The 18,583-nt window shown below is 59.4% G+C and overlaps 4 protein-coding genes across 4 annotated transcripts; 2 read left to right on the top strand and 2 right to left on the bottom strand.

Moving 5' to 3' along the window:
• Positions 1-1,814: 1,814 nt before the first annotated feature.
• On the bottom strand, positions 1,815-4,463 carry THITE_155690 (uncharacterized protein; the record flags this gene model as incomplete). Its single annotated transcript, XM_003655321.1, has 1 exon — positions 1,815-4,463. The coding sequence occupies one exon, from the start codon at positions 4,461-4,463 to the stop codon at positions 1,815-1,817; it is 2,649 nt and encodes an 882-aa protein (XP_003655369.1).
• Positions 4,464-5,539: 1,076 nt separating this feature from the next.
• THITE_2119025 (uncharacterized protein) lies at positions 5,540-6,610 on the bottom strand. Its single transcript, XM_003655322.1, has one exon. It carries the CDS (start codon positions 6,450-6,452, stop codon positions 5,763-5,765), a length of 690 nt encoding a protein of 229 aa, XP_003655370.1. The 5' UTR covers positions 6,453-6,610; the 3' UTR covers positions 5,540-5,762.
• Positions 6,611-6,770: 160 nt separating this feature from the next.
• THITE_2119027 (uncharacterized protein) lies at positions 6,771-13,385 on the top strand. Its single transcript, XM_003655323.1, has 4 exons — positions 6,771-7,095; positions 7,276-7,298; positions 7,435-11,958; positions 12,017-13,385. Exons 1-4 carry the CDS (start codon positions 7,036-7,038, stop codon positions 13,011-13,013), a joined length of 5,604 nt encoding a protein of 1,867 aa, XP_003655371.1. The 5' UTR covers positions 6,771-7,035; the 3' UTR covers positions 13,014-13,385.
• Positions 13,386-13,823: 438 nt separating this feature from the next.
• On the top strand, positions 13,824-18,190 carry THITE_2119029 (uncharacterized protein). The gene is made up of 2 exons (XM_003655324.1): positions 13,824-17,277; positions 17,337-18,190. The coding sequence occupies exons 1-2, from the start codon at positions 14,583-14,585 to the stop codon at positions 17,999-18,001; spliced, it is 3,360 nt and encodes a 1,119-aa protein (XP_003655372.1). The 5' UTR covers positions 13,824-14,582; the 3' UTR covers positions 18,002-18,190.
• The last annotated feature ends 393 nt before the right edge of the window (positions 18,191-18,583 follow it).

Below are 18,583 nucleotides of genomic sequence, written 5' to 3' on the forward strand. Positions count from 1 at the left end.
GGGGATGCGTACAACCTGTCGTAATTTTGATGGATGCCGATGGATGCGATTCGTCTGTCGCCAGGTGAGACGGGATCTGTACTCCCCAGATTCGGTGTCGCAGCCTCGGGCGCTCGAGAATCGCAAGCCGCCGGGATGTCCAGCTCGTTCAATGATGATAAGTCATTCGCATGCGATGGGCATTCCAACCTGGAGACGCTCATTCCCCGGGTACAAGGCAACAACGGTGCAAAGAGATGCGAAACCGGATGTCTCTTGGGTTGCGGGCCATCGGGATGCTGTTATAAAGATTTCGAAGCTCGGCCCTCCGATGCATTGTGCACATTCCAGCGGCCCGGGTCAAAGCGACAAGGTTGCCCTTCTTTGGCGGCTGCCTTTGCCCACTTCTCCAGTGGCTGAGCTCAGTGGGTGCCTTTTCGTCGAGTCGTGCTTGCCCCCTTCCCACCCCCTGCTTGCGGCGTGCCCGCTGCGGCACCTGCGGCCGAAAGTGGAAGTCGCCAACAGGAACACCAAGACGGCGTAGTGGAAAAAGCAGCACGGTCCATCAGATCGTGGATTTGCTCGGCCATGCCCGACTGCTCGAGTTGCCAGTTGTTACCTCTTACTGACGATATCATGACACATATCCATCGCCGGATCGCGTTGATAACCAATGTCATGGCGCCTTTTTTTCGAGCCTAACCCGCGGCGGAGACGGCGGGTTCTTCCAGCGTAGTGTAACACCCGGCGAAAGCTGGGCGTGTTTCTATTCCCCGGCTCCTTTGGGTTTGGGATCACGAGCGAGGCAAGCACCATCATTCGTTTTGTAGACTCCAGGCCGGCGCATTTGCTGCATCCTGCGTTCCGAGGACGTCTCGACCTGGCTAGGTACAGACGGGAGATACCTTATGAGGTAACGCCGGTACTTCGGACTCGCCGGTCCCCACCGAGATGCATCCTGCCCTCGGCGCCGGCGCCGTTTGGAGGCCTTTGGAGAGAGTCACTCCACAGTAGTCAGGCCGGCAGAATGCGCAGGCCGCCTGATGAAAGAAGGTTCGGAGTCGGTTAGACCCGGATACTGCAATTCATTCACAGCACGATCGATCTGTATACAGACGTATACACAGGTAGGTGATACTAGAAGGCACAGTCTGTCGTGTTCTCTTCGTGTTCTCTTCTCCTGCAGCGGCTTGTCCGACTCGGAATGCTGTCGCGTGGCTTCCCGATTCGTCCATCTGCAAGCTCTGCGGGAACCTGCCTCGAAGACTCGATCCTTCCAATCACGACAGTGCATGCAGATCCGTCGTTGCACGGCGAGGCACGAGACACGGCTCGCAGACATGCAAACATGCTGTGGATGGGCTTGGCGCATCACCACAGAAACGGCTTTCTACACATCGAGGTTGGTTGTTGATACAAGGAGCGTTCAAACTGTGTATGCGCTAGATGCTTCGGCTCAAACACTGACAAAACAGCTCAAACTTCTCTTTTGATGATTGTGTATCCAACATTTTTCATTGTTTAATCAGGTATCCAATAACCAATGCGCGATGTTTATTTACCACTTCCCATGCAAGACTTTCATTCGAGTGTGTATCCGGCCGCCTCTTTTCAGTTCTTCCAGGTTTTCCTGAAAGCAGGAAAAAAAAAGAAGGAAAAAAAGAGACGAAATCTCTTACCTTCTACACCCACCTTCTAACTTACCTGGCGCTTCTTCCGTCCACTTTTCTTTGTTGTGGTGTTCTGTTTTGACCCTCTCAGCGTTCGAGACCATTTATGTCACTTACCTCACCACTCACCCACTCACCCGTCTCAACCCCCAGCCCGTCGTTCAATCAAATACTATGCCCCTTCCTCTTCTTCTTCCCCCCGCCGGGCCCGGAGCTGCCCTCTCCGCCCGCCTCGGCCTCAGCCCTCTTCTCCAGCCGCGCGACCTCGGCCTCGAGCTCGCGGCGCTGCCGCTTGGGCAGGCGGCCGACCCGGTCGTCGAGCTGCCGGTCCGCCTGCTCCCACGCGGACCGCAGCACGGCCGCCGTGTGCGCCGGCACCGCCGCCAGCACGTGGTCCTGCACGTGCGCCGGCTGCCCGCCCAGCCGCGCCTGGATCGCGTGCGCCGAGCTGCGCGTCAGCGGGCCCGCGCCCCGCGCCGCCAGCTCCTCGAGGATGTCCTCCTCGGCCTCGCGGCTGCGCTTGCGCGTCGGCCGGCCGCCGGCCGGTTGCGGCGGCTGCGGCGGCGGGTGGTGAGGATAAGAAGGATGAAAAGCAAGGGGTTGTTGTTGTGCGGGTAGAGGGGGACCGGGGAGAGGGGGGGCTTGGGGTTGGGGTAGCTGCTGTAAACCAGAAGCGGGGGCTCGAGGAGGGGGCGGGTTGTATCTGGCGCGCTTTTGTCTGCTTCGCTGCGCCCTCTGCTCCTCTTCATCCTCCTCATCCTCGTCCTCATCGCTGGACCTCTGTCGCTTCTGGGCGGCTTGGTACTTCAGGGCGCTGAGATGGTCCAGATCACCCTTGTGGATGCCGATGTGCGCACCACCGCGCTTCTCCCGGGCTGCGGCCCGGCCCTTTACCTCAAGCTTGAGGTGCAACTCGGTCAGATGGTAGCCGAGGCGCAGTGGGTGAGGAGGAATGTCATTGGGGTCACGATTGAACCCCGTATACTGCTGCGCGGGCGGTTTTGTGGCGTTCTGCGCCTCGAGATAGTCAGCCCTGGGCTTTTGGGCCGCCACCCAGTCGTTGTAGGCTTGGAGCATCTCCTTGTGGTCCCTGATAATGGACGCAGGGTTTCTGCTCTCGGCGGCGAAGTTCCGGTGATCGGGTAAAATACTAAACCCGCAACGAGCAGCGCCGTAATGAATCAGGTAACCCAGGTCAAAAGCCTTCTCGAAGCAGTGCAGATGCATGTAGCCCGCGTTACGGAGCGGGTCGAGGCTGGTGCCAGTCAGGTCTGAGAACTCGTCAAAAGCGATCCTGTAGAAGCCCTTCAGGATGGTGTTCTCCCTCACCGGGCAATCCTTGAATCGGCACTTGCCTGAAGAGCTTCCGGCAGCGTATCGATCGTTCGACTGCGCCGGCGTGTTCTGAACCCAGAGGGTCAATCTCCGCCCCGGGTTCGGATGATTGCGCCCGCGGAAGAAAGTCACGAGTTCATCCGCAGAGAATGTCTGACCAGGTTTCAACTCGGCACTCGCCTTGTAGTATTGAAACAGGTGTTCTTCTCTGCCCCTCTTACCGACTTTGGGACCCCAGGATGCCAGCCCAGTGGGGTTCGAGTAGATCTTGGATGCATCGTTGTCGTCATTAAGCTTGTCCCTGCGTTTATGGGTAAGCTTCCCTGTGAGACCTGGGTTTGGGAGAATGGCATGCGCCGGCTGAACGTTGGGCACGGGGCCCTGCGACTGAAAGTTCGCCATGGGCGCCTGCGGCTGGTTGAGGAAATAGCCCTGTGGCGGTTGGTGGGCTCCAGGGGGGAGCGGCGCCAGGTTGGGCACAAGGCCCTGCGGCGCCTGATAGTAATTCTGCGCCTGCTGGTGGTTATTGATGAGGAGCGGCGCCTGTGGCGCCTGGTAGGCGCGGCGCGGAGGCACGGGGTAGCCGGGCCCCGCCGGGGAGACATGCACAGCAGGATTTCCATACGCATGGCCGTGCGCCATCTGAGACTGCGGCAGCTGCGGAACCGCCGGCGGCATGCCATATATGCCAACGTTATTGCCGCCAGGTGCGGGAGCCATACCGTAACTCGAATAACCGTACCCGGCTGGGTTGGGCGCCGGGTTGGGCGCCGGGTTGGGCGCCGGATAGCTGTTCTGATACATCCCCTGCCCCACTGCTGCATGGCTGACGTTGACGCCAAAGCCCTGGCCGTTATCCTGGCCATTATTGTCTGGGCCTTGGAGAAATACCGCGGGGTACTGTTGGTCAATATCGCCGCTCTGGGCTTGGGGCGCCGCGGGAGGATCTCCGGCTGCGGCTGCGGCTTGTTCCAGGTCGCGGAGTATTCCGGGAATTTCGAGGACCTCCCTCTCGACCTCCGAGCTGGCGGGAGATCGACGAGCATCGCCTTGGCCCAGGAGGGCCGGGTCTAGGAGGGCCGGGTCTTGAGAACCTTGTTGAAGAGCGGGCAGAGCAGGGGCTTCAGAAGAAGCTTGAGCAGTATCAGGGGTCTGACTCACACTCACGGCCGGAATGCTGGGAAAGGTGAGACCGTGCTGCTCATGAAAGGGCTGCGACGCAGGTTCCGAAGCTTCCCCATAAGCATTTTCAGCTGAAAGTTCATTGATGGCAGCCAGAGCGTCGTCGAAAAATCTTTCAAGTTGCCCATCATCATCGATAGACGGGTTCTGCGCAGCACCCGGGGCTCCATCATTTGCATCGTTGTAGGCGGCGAAGACGTTCCAATCATCCTGCAGCGAGCCGAATACGTCGTCATTATCAACAGCCAAAGTTTGGTCGTCCTCGCCAGGAGGGACACCGCTGTTGTTGCTAGCCATGTTAGACCGGAACCGAAAGTTTCGTTTCGAACGGAGTTTTTGAAGTTGGGGACGGAGTTTTTGAAGTTGGGGATCAAGGCGCGGTTGAGCACCAGAACTGTCAGCGAAGAAACCAGATGCTTTGGTAGCGGGCGCTGTTGGACTACGCAAGGAGTCCTCGATGAGAGCGCATGTATGACTTGAAAGCGAATCCAGATGGAGACAATCCCGTTGTTCCGGGGACTGAGCGCCCTTATATACACTTTGGCCTGCTATCATGTTCCCAGTGGCTCGACACTTGTCGAGCGTTGACGGGGTGGACACAATGGCATCGACGGCGCAAGAAAGGCATTGTGTCGGAAACAAGACGTCCGAATTATTTTTGGCCTCGAGACAGAGACAAAGTCCGAACGCAGGGACAAAGCAGTGTCGAGAACTGGAAAAGACTCCCGAAACGCTTCCTCCAGATAAGCTTGAAGAGACAAAGGAGCCGGCGCGGGGTCCTGCAAAGACCTGAGCTACAACCTGGAGGACAAGTCAGCAAAGTTGCCCAGGAGGCTGCAAGTGTGAGGGCATCATGGATTGAGAGAAGTGCAGTATCAGTAGAGCTCAAAGCATTGTCTCAACACAGAAGTTCAGAACAGGTCTGTGAAATGCGTCGAAGTTTCATCACATGGGTTGGCTGGGAGAGAAGCAGGACGGGCAGCGAAGAGCGAGAAGACTGACCATGACAGTGACACTGTGATCGCTTGCTGTTTCGTCTTTGGACGGGACAACTTCTTGACGCCGGACATCCCATCGACGGCGAGAAACCAGTCGTCCAAGACCGGGCCGAAGAAGGCGTTCCCCAGGACACTCCCTCGTGCCATCCGCGAACTGCGCGGACTCTGAATCGAGGCTGCCCCAACCCTCGACCACTTGGCGCAAAACCGACGAAGAATAGGAGGTAACTTTGCATCGGTTGTCTGTCCAACTTGGCGACCATAGGCCGACAGGCAGCATACTGTGGTATGGCGCTGGTGTGGTGGTTGAAAGGTTCCAAGGGCGGTGAAAATTTCACGGGTCCATTTCATGGATCCATTTCCAGGTTCCACTCAAGGGCCTGAACTCGCCTTACATAAGGTAGTGACCTACCTGAATGGGTAAAGTTACCGTCTCGGGCTGCTCAGTGGTCTGTGCTTCGTGTTATAAGTGTTGATTCATTGGCGAAGAGGTCTCTTCAGAAAGACGATTCCCAATGACCACGGAGAAATAGTCAACTCGACGCTATTCTAAGCGCCGTTTCCAAGTGCTGTCCACCCGAGCCCTCCCTCTTCACCTTTACAAAGATAACAAGGTTGCCTCATAGCCGCCAGCGGTCCCCTGTTCCATGGCCATCATCGCCTTCCTCATGAATGTCCCATCCTGCCCCCCTGGGCCACGGCCGTAGACCGCCTCGGCGAACATGCGCAATTGCATCGGAAAGCGCGAGTCGCCGTAGTGCTCGATGATGTCGCTCTTCTGCACCGGACGGCGCAAGTTCTGGAACTGCGACGGATCCATGCCGAACTCCTCGCATTCGCGCTGCTTCTCGTCATTCCACCACGGCGGAAGAAGGCCAGGCCGCGAGGCAGCGAGTTGAACAAAGCGCTTCAGACCCTTCAGTCCGTCAGGCGCCCCTCCATAGACGCCATCGGCCTTGCCTTCAATATTGTGGTTATCCTCGGCACGCATGCGGTAGGCGTCAATGAGGAGGCGGTACACATCCTTCTCAGGGCGATTGTGCAGCCAGGTGCCGTTGTCGAGGCGGGTGAAAGGCTGAGCAATGGGCTGGTCGAGACCCTTGGACGGCGAGAGCGTCGTGCCGGCCTTCGGGGCGTTGTTGCCGTTCTTGCCGCATACCTTCTTGTGGACCTTCCAGTCGGCTTTCTGGCAGTCGCGAGAGCAGTAGGGCGTGGCCTGGCACTTAGCGCAGCGCTTCAGAGTCACCTCTGGAGGCGACTTATGGCAAGCGCTACACTGCTCGGCCATCTTTGAGGTTGCCTAGGTATCTGGGATTTAGAGGACGACACCTGACGCTCTGCCGTTTGGGTCTGAGTGGGGTGGTAACGTTACTGTTGCAGGTTTTGGTGTAATGGTTGTGATTGTGGACCGGGAGAGTGGGCACGGAATGCAAACTGGAAGGCGGGCCGGCCACACATGCTGCGGGGTAGTTTACGCTCAGTGCCAAGCAGGGGTTCCAAAGCAGGGCAGGGGGGACCTGGCCTGGGGCCGGTAACTAACCCGTATCCATAACCTGATGCACTTCGTACCCGACCCGAAGTACGAGGTATTCTGGGCAACCATCGGCTTGGTTGTACCGCGGCCTCCCAAACTCAACCGCCGACCCAAAGCGACCAAACGACGTCACGAGGTCGACGAGACCTCTTCGAAGACACCCAAATACGCACGCAGATCAGGGTTGGCGTGACCTGCTGCATCTGGGCGAATTTGCCTTAACTCGCCCGCTTATAGCGAGCCCCGCCAAGCCTTTACCGCGCGCCGTGGGATCTCGCGTCGTCCGACAAAAGAACCTCCGGTGAACGGTTGCCGCCGACCACCGACCGCCGGCACCATGGCCGAACTCAGTCCCGAGTTGCGGCAGAAGCTCGACGAGCTGGACCGGGAGCTCGAGGTGGGTTGTCGCTGGTTGTAGTTGCCTCTCGTTCTTCTTCTCGCCCTTGACATGTCGACAACTTGGTGTCTCGTGCCGGCGCCAGGGCCGTGCCTGAGCCCCGCGGGCCTCTCCGTCTCGGTCATCGCCCAGTGATTTCTTTGGAGAACCTCGCTGACGGATGCTTGTACTTGTCTGCAGGAAGGGGACATCACTCAGAAAGGGTATGGCTGCTGCGTGAACTCTCACCCTCCGCCCGCCGCCTTCCGTCCGCCGCCCTCCGAGTCCACATTCCACAACCCCATGCCGCACTCGCTCATCGTTAACAGCGCGCTGACCTCTCACCCTCCATCCTCCCAGGTACCAGAAGCGGCGCACCCAGCTGCTGTCACAGTTCGGGTTTGGCGATTTGGAATCCAAAATCGGCGGGCTCCGAGTTCATTCTCCCGATGACGACCCCTCCTACGCTCCGAGAGAGGACCACCGTTCTGCCTCGCTCGCCGCTCTGAACGCCGGTGCTTCCAGCTCCCAGAACCCGCAAGCTCCGTATGAAAACATCGAATCGCACCCCGCCTCATTGCTCGCGCCTGGCGGCCTGGTGGCGGAACAGCGCCCCAACATACGCCAACACGACTCCCTCTTTCTTTCGACCACTCCCCTCAACGATGCCTCCACACGATCGGGCACCATGGTCTCTGGGGATTACGCCTTCAATCCTGAGCAGCAATATTTCGGCTATGCCGATCAGCCCCAGCAGAATGCCTACGACAGCAGGACTGGGACGTTGCTCGATTCGCAGGCCTACTTTTCGGACTTTGCGGGACAGTCCTACGACCCAGCGGCCACGGGAGAATACGGTGGCCCCCAGAGATATTCATCGAGCGATGCCTTCTCCCCCACGGCCGCAATGGCGCCTCCCATGCTCTCGGGCAGCGACTTCCCCCCTCCCAACGCCCTAGAGTTCCTGATGCCGCTCGAGCCGCGCGAGGTCCCTTTTGCCATCTACGACCCGCACGACGAGAATACGCCCATGTCAAATTTCGACAACATAGCGGCAGTGCTCAGGCACCGCGGTCGCACCGCAGCGAAGCTGCCGGCCTACTGGGTTCTGGACAGCAAGGGGAAAGAGATAGCGTCCATCACGTGGGACAAGCTTGCGATGAGGGCCGAGAAGGTCGCGCAGGTGATCCGCGACAAGAGCTCGCTCTACCGTGGTGATCGTGTAGCGTTGGTCTACCGAGATACCGAAATCATCGACTTCGCCATCGCCTTGCTGGGCTGTTTCATTGCCGGCGTGGTCGCGGTGCCTATCAACGACCTGCAGGACTATGCGAAGCTTAGCCTGATATTGACCTCTACTCAGGCGCATCTGGCGCTAACCACGGACAACAATCTCAAGGCCTTCCAGCGGGATATCACCGCCCAGAAGCTGAATTGGCCCAAGGGGGTCGAGTGGTGGAAGACGAACGAGTTCGGGAGCTATCATCCCAAAAAGAATGATGACGTTCCACCGCTGTCCGTCCCTGACTTGGCCTACATCGAGTTCTCCCGCGCGCCAACCGGGGACCTGAGAGGCGTCGTCCTGAGCCACCGGACCATCATGCACCAGATGGCCTGTCTCACCGCCATCGTCTCCACGGCGCCTGGCAACGGACCTGCCGACACATTCAACAAGACCCTGCGCGACAAGAACGGCCGGCTGATAGGCGGTGGTACGAGCAGTGAAACCCTGCTTTCCTATCTGGATGCGCGCCAGGGCATTGGCATGATCCTCGGCGTTCTCTTGACCGTGTATGGTGGGCACACTACCGTCTGGATGGAGAGCAAAGCGGTAGAGATCCCCGGCCTCTACGCCCACCTCATTACTAAGTATAAGCCGACCGTGATGGTCGCCGACTACCCCGGTCTCAAGCGCGCTGCCTACAACTACCAGGCGGACCCGATGGCGACGAGAAACTTCAAGAAGGGAATGGAACCCAACTTCCAGACCGTCAAGCTCTGTTTGATTGATACCCTGACCGTCGACAGCGAGTTCAACGAGCTTCTTTCGGACCGTTGGTTCCGCCCGCTCCGCAACACGCGTGCGAGGGAGATCGTGGCTCCGATGCTGTGCCTGCCGGAGCATGGCGGCATGGTGATTAGCGTCCGTGATTGGCTGGGCGGTGAGGAGCGCATGGGCTGCCCCCTGAAGCTTGACCTCGGGCGGGAAAATGATAAGGGGAAAGAGAAAGAGAAGGAGAAGGAAGAGGAGAAGCCAACGCCGCCAAACGGGTTCTCAACCCTCCTCGGACAAGGCACCACCTCCACTACAGAGGAGCGAGCTAAGACGGAGCTGGGCGAAGTGCTTCTCGACAGGGAAGCGCTCAAGACCAATGAAGTGGTGGTGGTTGCCCTCGGGGAAGAGGCGCGCAAAAGGGCCTCGAATGAGCCTGGAACCATCCGCATCGGCGCATTTGGTTATCCAATTCCTGATGCGACGCTCGCTATCGTTGACCCGGAAACCGGCCTCCTTGCCTCTCCGAACACGGTGGGCGAGATTTGGGTCGATTCTCCCTCTTTGTCCGGCGGCTTTTGGGCGCTGCCAAAACACACCGAGCAGATCTTTCACGCCCGTCCCTACAAGTTTGAACCTGGCGATCCGACGCCCACGCCGGTTGAGCCAGAGTTTCTCCGGACGGGTCTCCTGGGCACCGTCATCGAAGGCAAGGTTTTCGTCCTAGGCTTGTACGAGGATCGCATCCGACAGAAAGTCGAATGGGTCGACGACGGCGGTGCCGAGAGCTCAGACCACCGCTACTTCTTCGTCCAGCACATTGTGGTCAGCATCATGAAGAATGTACCCAAGATCTTTGACTGCTCAGCCTTTGATGTCTTCGTCAACGAGGAGCATCTCCCGGTGGTGGTGCTCGAGTCGCAGGCGGCGTCCACGGCGCCCGCCGCTAACGGAGGTCCGCCCCGCCAGCTGGACACGGCGCTTCTAGATTCCCTCGCCGAGAGGTGCATGGACGTGCTGATGCAGGAGCATAACCTCCGCGTCTACTGCGTCATGATCACCGCGCCAAACGCGCTCCCGAGGGTCCTCAAGAACGGGCGCCGCGAGATCGGCAACATGCTGTGCAGGAGAGAGTTCGATCTTGGCAACCTCCCATGCGTGCACGTCAAGTTTGCGGTGGAGCACGCGGTGCTCAATCTGCCGGTGGGCATCGACCCGGTGGGCGGCATCTGGTCGCCCATGGCGTCGGACTCGCGGGAGGAGCTGCTCTCCCCGGCGGACAAGCAGTATTCGGGCATCGACCGGAGGGAGGTGGTCATCGACGACAGGACGTCGACGCCGCTGAACAACTTCTCCAGCATCACCGACCTCATTCACTGGCGTGTGGCGAGACAGCCCGAGGAGCTGTCGTTTTGCACGATTGACGGCAGAGGCAAAGAGGGCAAGGGCGTGACGTGGAAGAAGTTCGATATGAAGGTTGCCGCGGTTGCTGTCTACCTGAAGAACAAGGTAAAGCTCAGGGCTGGCGACCACGTCGTGCTCATGTACACCCATTCTGAGGAGTTTGTCTTCGCGGTCCACGCCTGTATAAGCCTCGGCCTGATCGTCATCCCTGTTGCACCCATGGACCAGAACCGCCTGCCGGAGGATGTCCCGGCGTTCCTACACCTGATCTCGGACTACCGGGTGAGAGCTGTCCTGGTGAACCAGGATGTCGACCATCTCCTGAAGACGAAGACGGTCGCTCAGCACATCAAGCAAACAGCGCAAGTGCTCAAGGTGGCAGTCCCCGGTACCTACAACACGAGCAAGCCGCCCAAGCAGAACAGCGGCCTGCGAGATCTCGGCATCACGATGGATCCTGCTTGGGTTCAGCCGGGCTACCCGGTCATCATCTGGACCTACTGGACGCCTGACCAGCGGAGGATCGCGGTGCAGCTCGGCCACGACACGATCCTAGGCATGTGCAAGGTGCAGAAAGAGACGTGCCAGATGACGAGCTCGCGACCGGTGCTAGGCTGCGTGAGGAGCACGACGGGCCTGGGCTTCATTCATACCTGCCTGATGGGCATCTACATCGGCACGCCGACCTACCTCCTGTCGCCGGTGGAGTTTGCTCAGAACCCGGCCTCCCTGTTCCTGATTCTGTCGCGGTACAAGATCAAGGACACGTATGCCACGCCTCAGATGCTCGACCACGCGATGAACATGATGCCCGGCAAGGGCTTCACCCTGCATGAGCTCAAGAACATGATGATCTCGGCCGACGGCCGGCCCCGGGTCGACGTCTTCCAGAAGGTCCGCATGCACTTCGCCGCGACGGGTCTCGACCGCACCGCCATCAACACGGTCTACTCGCACGTCTTGAACCCCATGATCGCCTCGCGGTCGTACATGTGCATCGAGCCCATCGAGCTGTGGCTGGACCCCAAGGCTCTGCGGCGCGGCCTCGTCTACGTTACTGACCGGGAGCGCGATCCGAAGGCGCTGCTGGTGCAGGACTCGGGCATGGTGCCCGTCTCGACCCAGATTGCCATCGTCAACCCCGAGAGCCGGAGGCTGTGCAGCGAGGGCGAGTACGGTGAGATCTGGGTTGATTCGGAGGCTTGCGTCAAGGCGTTCTACGGGTCAAAAGATGTCTTCGACGCCGAGCGATTCGACGGACGGACGGTGGAAGACCCGAGTATCCGGTACGTGCGGACGGGCGATCTCGGGTTCCTCCACAGCGTGCGCAGGCCTATCGGGCCCGGCGGCGCGTTGGTCGACATGCAGGTGTTGTTCGTTCTGGGCAGCATCGGGGAGACCTTTGAGATCAACGGCCTCAGCCATTTCCCGATGGATATCGAGGCCTCGGTTGAGCGGTGTCACCGCAACATTGTGCCGGGCGGATGGTATGTATTTATCCTGCTGTCGAGCTGTGTGACCAGGTTTGACGATTTTCTGTTCCAGTGCCATCTTCCAAGCGGGCGGCCTCGTCGTCGTGCTCGTCGAAGTCGCCCGGAAAGCCTACCTCGCCTCGATCGTGCCCGTCATCGTTAACGCGATCCTCAACGATCACCAGATCGTGGTTGACATCGTCGCCTTCGTCAACAAGGGCGACTTCCCGCGCAGCCGGCTCGGCGAGAAACAGCGCGGCAAGATCCTCGCTGGCTGGGTCAGCCGCAGGATGCGCACGATAGCGCAGTTCGCTATCAAAGACATGGACCGCGACGCGGCCCTCAACCCGCCTGGCACTTCCTCGGGGGAGCAATCATCTGGTGGCCAGGGCGGCGGCAGCGGCACCGTCACCGACGCCTCGGGAGAACAGCAACACCGCGCCAGTCTGGGCAGCTTCCGCAGCTCGAGCGGCGGCGCGGCGCCCGGCCAGGCGGTGACGGCAGCCCCAACGATGACAACGACGACGAGCTCCCTGCGTAACTTCGAGCGCGCCCCGCAGATCCCGGAGCAGCGCGAGCTGGAACAGCAACATCCGCAGTATCAACAGCAGCAGCCGCACGACCCAGCCTCTGCCCATGCCCTGGGCACGGCGACACCAGGGCCGGTCGAGATGCCCGCGGACGAGAACGAAATCACGGCCGTCGACAACGACCAGACGCCAACGAAGAACCGGCACCAGCAGCAGCAGCAAGGCGGTGGTACCGAGGCCGCGGAGTCCGCGCTGCCGCGCGACTTCCAGCTGCCCGACTTCGATCGGTTTGGGCGCGAGGACGGCGGCGGCGGTAGCGATGCTAAGCCTGGGTCTTCTTCGGCCGGTCAGGGCCCGCCGCAGATCCGGCTGCCCGGCGTCGACGGGCGGGAGTCGCTGGGCGATTGGGACTTGAGGCCGGGTAGTGGGAGTGGCAGTGGGAGTGGGAATGGGGGAGCAGGGAAGGACGGGGATGATGATGACTGGGCGAGGGACGCGTATATGTCGATGAACCTGGCGGGTACGCTCGCGGGGAAGTAATGCCTGGTTTGGAGGGCGAGCGGTGTAGTGTAGACATGGGGTCCGGCCTTGGGCCGGGGTCACAGGCCCTGATTTGGGGACGTCTTGCACTGTTTCTGGCAACTGCATGGGGCTGGCATTGGCATGATGGTTTGTTGTGATTTGTTTGTCCTCTATATGAGACGGGATAATTGATGTGTGGTACCTAGGAATTGGATGTAATCCGTAGTGTGCACGATGTAAGACCTGGATGCCGCCAAGACAGATACCAGGAGTTTCCTCACTCAGCATGCTTTTGTGGCTGGGCTAGATTAATCTGTATTGCTATCTTCCCACCTAGTTGCTCAAGAGAAGGTAATCTACCTACCCTGCTGTCGGGCTGATGTGGTGGTGCCGTGGCTGCCGGCGGACGGCTAATTCAAGTTCCGATAACCTAGGTAACTTTGACGAGCTGGGAGGAAGGGATTTGCATGCCATTGTTCGCTTCTGAGCCAACATGGTATCTGGCGCCTCCGTTCCTCGAGTGCGTGTCTGTTGGCTGCTCGGTTGGCTCCTGTGATCAGGTACCCACGTCATCCACAGTGCCGGGTGTCAAACTTGCAGTTGCAGCCAACACCAAGCAGCCCGATCTTCATGCGAGATGCCGAGCGCTTGTGGCCAGGGCAGCGCGCAGTGGGCGGCGCTGGCAGGCCAGGAACGGAATATAATTTGGTGACTGCGTGCAATGATGGGCAGGGCCGACGGCACACACCCGCAATCAGGAACCACTCAGGTCAGCTTTGCTGCAGAGCTGGATGCGCCAGTGCGACAGCGGCACAGTCGTCTTGTTACCCTGCAGCGACCTGCGCGGTCCATACACCACACCACCTAACGATGCGGCGGCCTATCTCCGTGCCCCTACAACCGCTGTGCCGAAGTGCTGGGCAGACTGAACCCCCGGTAGTATTGGGCGCCAGGCTCGACACTGTGCGATGCGCGGATTACAAGACCTTGAGCAAGGCGCGGCAACGCGGCAACGACCTTCCATGCTACAACTTGGAAAGCGTCAGGTCGCGGCTGCTGTGTCTCGTTGAGGTGAGCGGCACTGAGCGCTGGGGATCGATGCAACCCTCCCGCTTCAGAGTTCCAGCAGCGGCAAATGGCACCCACCCAAAGGCGTGCTCAGATCGTGCCTTCCTGAGTGGGTGGGCGCATGCCTCGGGAATCCGAACTCGGCTGCAACTCCCCGGTTGGACTGTGCCGCCGAGAGCCCGAAAGAAGTCCCAATCCCGCCTGAGAGGGCAGGAGCACAGGATCATGCAGGCATGGAAGCAGGCAAGCCAGCCAAGGCGGCCTTCCCCCCCGGTTTCCATTCTGTTCATTTCCCCTGTTCCTTCGACTTGGCCCCCGTCCGCCGCGCCATCGCGGCCAGAACACATCGAGAAAATCGCAATTGATAAAACACATCTAGGCGCATTCGATCCGAAACTGAACAGGCGATCGAGCGAAGGAACGAACATCGGATCGACCGAACGGATCGGCCGAAACATGGCGTCGTGCCTCGGCCCCGCACTCACGAGCGTCGCGAACGGCTCTTGTTGAGCACGGATCATGGACTTTCTGCCTCACCCCACATCCGGCGTCGAGCCCCTGGACATCCCCTTCGTCGCCGACACGCCCTATGTCTTCGGCTCCGATTTTTGGGACTTCCCCAAGCTCCATGGCTTCGGCGACCAGTGGGCGAGTCTGCCCGCCCCGCGCCTGGCGTCGCTCGCCCAGTCGTGGCTGTACTTCGGCACCATCTCCGAGTTTCTTGGCAGGCCCATCGACTACCGCGAGTTCCAGGTGTCGCGCAGCGTATCAGGGAAGCCGTTGCTGCCGCTGCTGGACGAATGGCTCGCTGCCCACGCCCTTCCCGTCCACGGCGCGGCGACGCAGGATGCCGAACTCCTCGAGGAGCGGAAGCAGGTGCTCTACGAGCATGTCAGATTCCTCGACGCCGTCATCCAGCTGGCTGAGGACTTTGACGGGGTCTCCCAGGGCCACGTCAAACCCATACCAACCATCATCTTGTCTGTCAAGGTGCTCTGCACCACCCTGAGGAGCGTGGTGTGGGACCTGGCCCGCGGCGACATTGAACAGACGCTCTGGCCGTGGCCGTCGCCCGCCACCCGCATGCGCCGCGAAATCATCCCGGCCGCCGACTCCCCCGGGAGACAGACCCTCCGCCCCAGTGCGCAGCTGATGCTGGATGTACTGCGCCTGCGCGGGTGGTGCCCGTTCTACGCGCGCAGGGTCCTCACCTCCCACAACTATGCGCTCGTTTACTACTTCACTCGCCTCTTTCGGACCTACTCCCCCGGCCTCAGCCACCATGGCTGCACCGACGACGAGTGCGTCGCCGGTAATGCTGATATCTTCAGCTATGTCCCGAAGCACGCCCGGCGCGGCTGCCTTTGTCAGCCCAAGTCGGCGCCTATGGATCAAATCCGCGCCATCATTGAGGATGGCGGGATCCCCTTAGTCCGGCTGAGAGGTTCCCCCAAGACAGGGGTCAGGATTGAAGTGGCAAGGATGACGGTGAGGACACGCTTCGTGGTCGTTTCCCACGTATGGTCAGACGGAATCGGCAACGCGCACACCAACGCGCTACCCGAGTGCCAGCTGCGACGCCTCAAGGCGCACATGAGCCAACTCAAACCTTTGAGACGAAGCCGGGATCCCGATGTGGACTTCAACCTCCTCACCTCCCTCGATACAGGCTTCCAGACGGCAAGGCAAAGACGGCCCAAGTATCTGTGGATTGACGCTCTCTGTATGCCCCCCGGAGGGACGACTGCCTTTTTGAGACTCCGAGCCATCAACAAGCTACCTGCTGTCTACCAGGCAGCCGACCGGATCTTGGTCCTGGACTCGACACTAGAGCGAACGTCGATGGTGGACTCCGACAGCCTCGAACTGTTTGCGAGGTTTTCGGTTAGCCCTTGGATGGGGAGGTGCTGGACGTTCCAAGAGGCGGCCTTGGCCTCGGCGTGTGAGGTTCAATGTTCGGACGGGACATTTGACGCCTTCTCACCACAAATAAAACAGAAGTTCGCTGCATCGCCTGCAACGGTTCCACGGCTCCAGGCTGCTTGGCTAGAAGCAGCCACTGCTCCTGCGACCTGGATCAGTAGGAAGCTATCTCGGAAGTCGCGGACGGAGCCGATGCAGCTGCTCGGCGGCGGGTCATCATCGATGGGCGCTGATAGCAGCACCGCCATCATGGCGAGCCTCACGCGGTCGCTCAGCGAGGAGTTTCGGTCCACGTTCGCGAACGGCGTCAAACCGAGCAGGAGCGCCATTGGCGAGGGGAAGCTGGCCCCAGATTTCTGCACGCTCTTCGTCCAGGTCTGGAATGAGTTGAGCAAGAGGGCAACGACGGTGCCGGGAGACATGCATATCATAATGGCGAGCTTGCTCGGTTTCCACACGGAACCCATTATGAGGCTGCCTAAGTTAGCAGACCGCATGTCGTGCATTTTGCGGAGCATGGATGGGATTCCCGTCTCCCTGCTCTTCAATCTCGACGGCCCGAGGCATAACCCGACGAGGAATCATCGGGACCGCTGGCTGCCGCTCTATCCTTCGAGGCAAAGGCTGGCTTTCGGGTCACCCTTTACTAATCTGCGTTGCATCAACGACGATCTACACCTCCCCAACAATACTGTGAGTCGACAGAAAGTCGCTGTCCTCGTCTGCAGCGGCGAGACCGACCCCTTTTCGAGTTGCACATTCACGCTGCGCGATACGACCACTGGAGAGCAGTACGCTGTGACGGTTCACCGACAAGAGGGCGAGATGGATGAATTTGCGACACCGGAGATCGGTCCGTACGTCATCGCCATCCAACTGGAGCCGGAGCTGGGCCACAGACCGGACGGCCATATTGACGGTCTGGATGCGGTGCCCAGAACGTTTGCAGGGGCGTTACTCCGTGTCCGCAGAGTTGTCACGAACGTTAGGAGGCTCTATTACCACGCCCTCGAGTCGGAATACGATAAGTCGTTCGAGTTGATCGAGGATGAAGCGTATGGTGACCGTGACTTGGAGACAGCGAGCAAGCGAACGACAAATTATCTGGATGGCAACCTTGCGGCGGCCTTCTCATCACACCTCCGAGGCATCCTGCGGACGGTCTACGATTGCCCGTTGACGATCTCCTGTGTGCCCGATGCGGGAGAACCTATTCGCTCACCACTGAAGGAGGGGCCAACATTGCTAGCTCAACCACTTCCCGAGACCTGGCAAGTGGTCATTGAGCGAGGTTAGTCTCTTCCACTGGTGTGCACCATCCTTGCTTCCTTTGCTAACCCCATGCTGCAGAGCCGCCAACGTATCCTGTCCCACTCCCCTCGCGGCCATCCTTCGCCGAAGCCATCACGCCCGTTTCGGCTTACCTGACTGTCACTGCCCTCGATGGGCTGGTCGCTAGCGGCTGCGTCGGTCTCGCCATCGCCATCTGCGCAACCATGTTCTTCCGGCTCGCCACAATCGCGAGAGCCACGATTATCGCCAAACTGATACTACACTCCCTGTTTCTCATCCAAATGTTCATCTTCTCCGGCATCGAGGTGCGTCTGATATGGGACGTGCTGCACCTCGCCCTGGTGGCGCTCTACGCCTTCTCGCGCGTCATCACGACAGGCGCTTCGAGAATGGACGTGCTCGACTGGTCCTTCATCGCGTGGGCATTTCTCGGGCACACAGTTGACTTCGTTGCGCGGCTGTCTATCCTGTGGTTTGTGGTTCCTGCGTTGTTTAAGAAGCATCTGGCCTCGTTTGACAGCGATGCGTTCCGGGACCAGGGGCGTGGAAACGGGTCGAGCAGGCACGGGATGGCGAATTGGTATCATCGGGCACGGCTGAAACTACGGGGGCGGTTCGGGCGACCCGCGGGGTACCAGGAACAACAGGTTGACTCGGATGGCATGCCTGGCTTTGGGCGCTTGGAGCAGCATTTGCTGGGGGATATGGAAGGGCAAGTATAAAGGTGTTTAGGTTCTGGGCTGGTGTCGATGGGTGGATTGATATCTTGGATACCAATGGGAAGCAGCTTGTTTGTGGTATTGGCGTTGTCTTGTGTTGTCTTTGTATACCCGCCGAGCGAGTTGCCAGTTTTGCGCAACCACTTTAATGTATGTATGTACATAGACACGCGATAACTATCTACATGACATCGCAGCGTTTTAGCGATGCGAGACCTAACAATCTTTTCGCCATCACAGGACCAATGTTGTGCTAGAAGGCATTAAAAGAGTGTATTTTCCAAGTGCCTCGCCTGGCATTCACCACAGCCAGCTTCTCCCTCTCATGCACGCCGTGCGAATCAGGGTTTTGTTTCCCGTTGGAATGCGAATGCTGCGCTATGCTCCGCCAAGTGCAAAAAAAAGGGGTATGCGTCAGGGGTGTGGAGTGTGCATATGATGACAGGATCATGACAACAACATCAACAACATCAAGAAATAGCAGGACAAAAAACAGGAATATGCAATCTCCCTCAGAAAGCACAACAACAACAACAAGGGGAATACACAATCCCACGGTATCATCATGCTTTCCCACCGCATGTC

This window comes from Thermothielavioides terrestris, chromosome 4 (genome assembly GCF_000226115.1).
Source record: "Thermothielavioides terrestris NRRL 8126 chromosome 4, complete sequence".
NCBI lineage: Eukaryota > Fungi > Ascomycota > Sordariomycetes > Sordariales > Chaetomiaceae > Thermothielavioides > Thermothielavioides terrestris.

Bases quoted from the DNA above. Each gene is read 5' to 3' on its own strand.
- THITE_2119025 (XM_003655322.1), bottom strand. From the start codon at position 6,452: ATGGCCGAGCAGTGTAGCGCTTGCCATAAGTCGCCTCCAGAGGTGACT.
- THITE_2119027 (XM_003655323.1), top strand. From the start codon at position 7,036: ATGGCCGAACTCAGTCCCGAGTTGCGGCAGAAGCTCGACGAGCTGGAC. The intron at 7,096-7,275 runs GTGGGTTGTCGC...ACTTGTCTGCAG, and splicing joins AGCTGGACCGGGAGCTCGAG to GAAGGGGACATCACTCAGAA. The intron at 7,299-7,434 runs GTATGGCTGCTG...CCATCCTCCCAG, and splicing joins GGGGACATCACTCAGAAAGG to GTACCAGAAGCGGCGCACCC.
- THITE_2119029 (XM_003655324.1), top strand. From the start codon at position 14,583: ATGGACTTTCTGCCTCACCCCACATCCGGCGTCGAGCCCCTGGACATC. The intron at 17,278-17,336 runs GTTAGTCTCTTC...CCCATGCTGCAG, and splicing joins GCAAGTGGTCATTGAGCGAG to AGCCGCCAACGTATCCTGTC.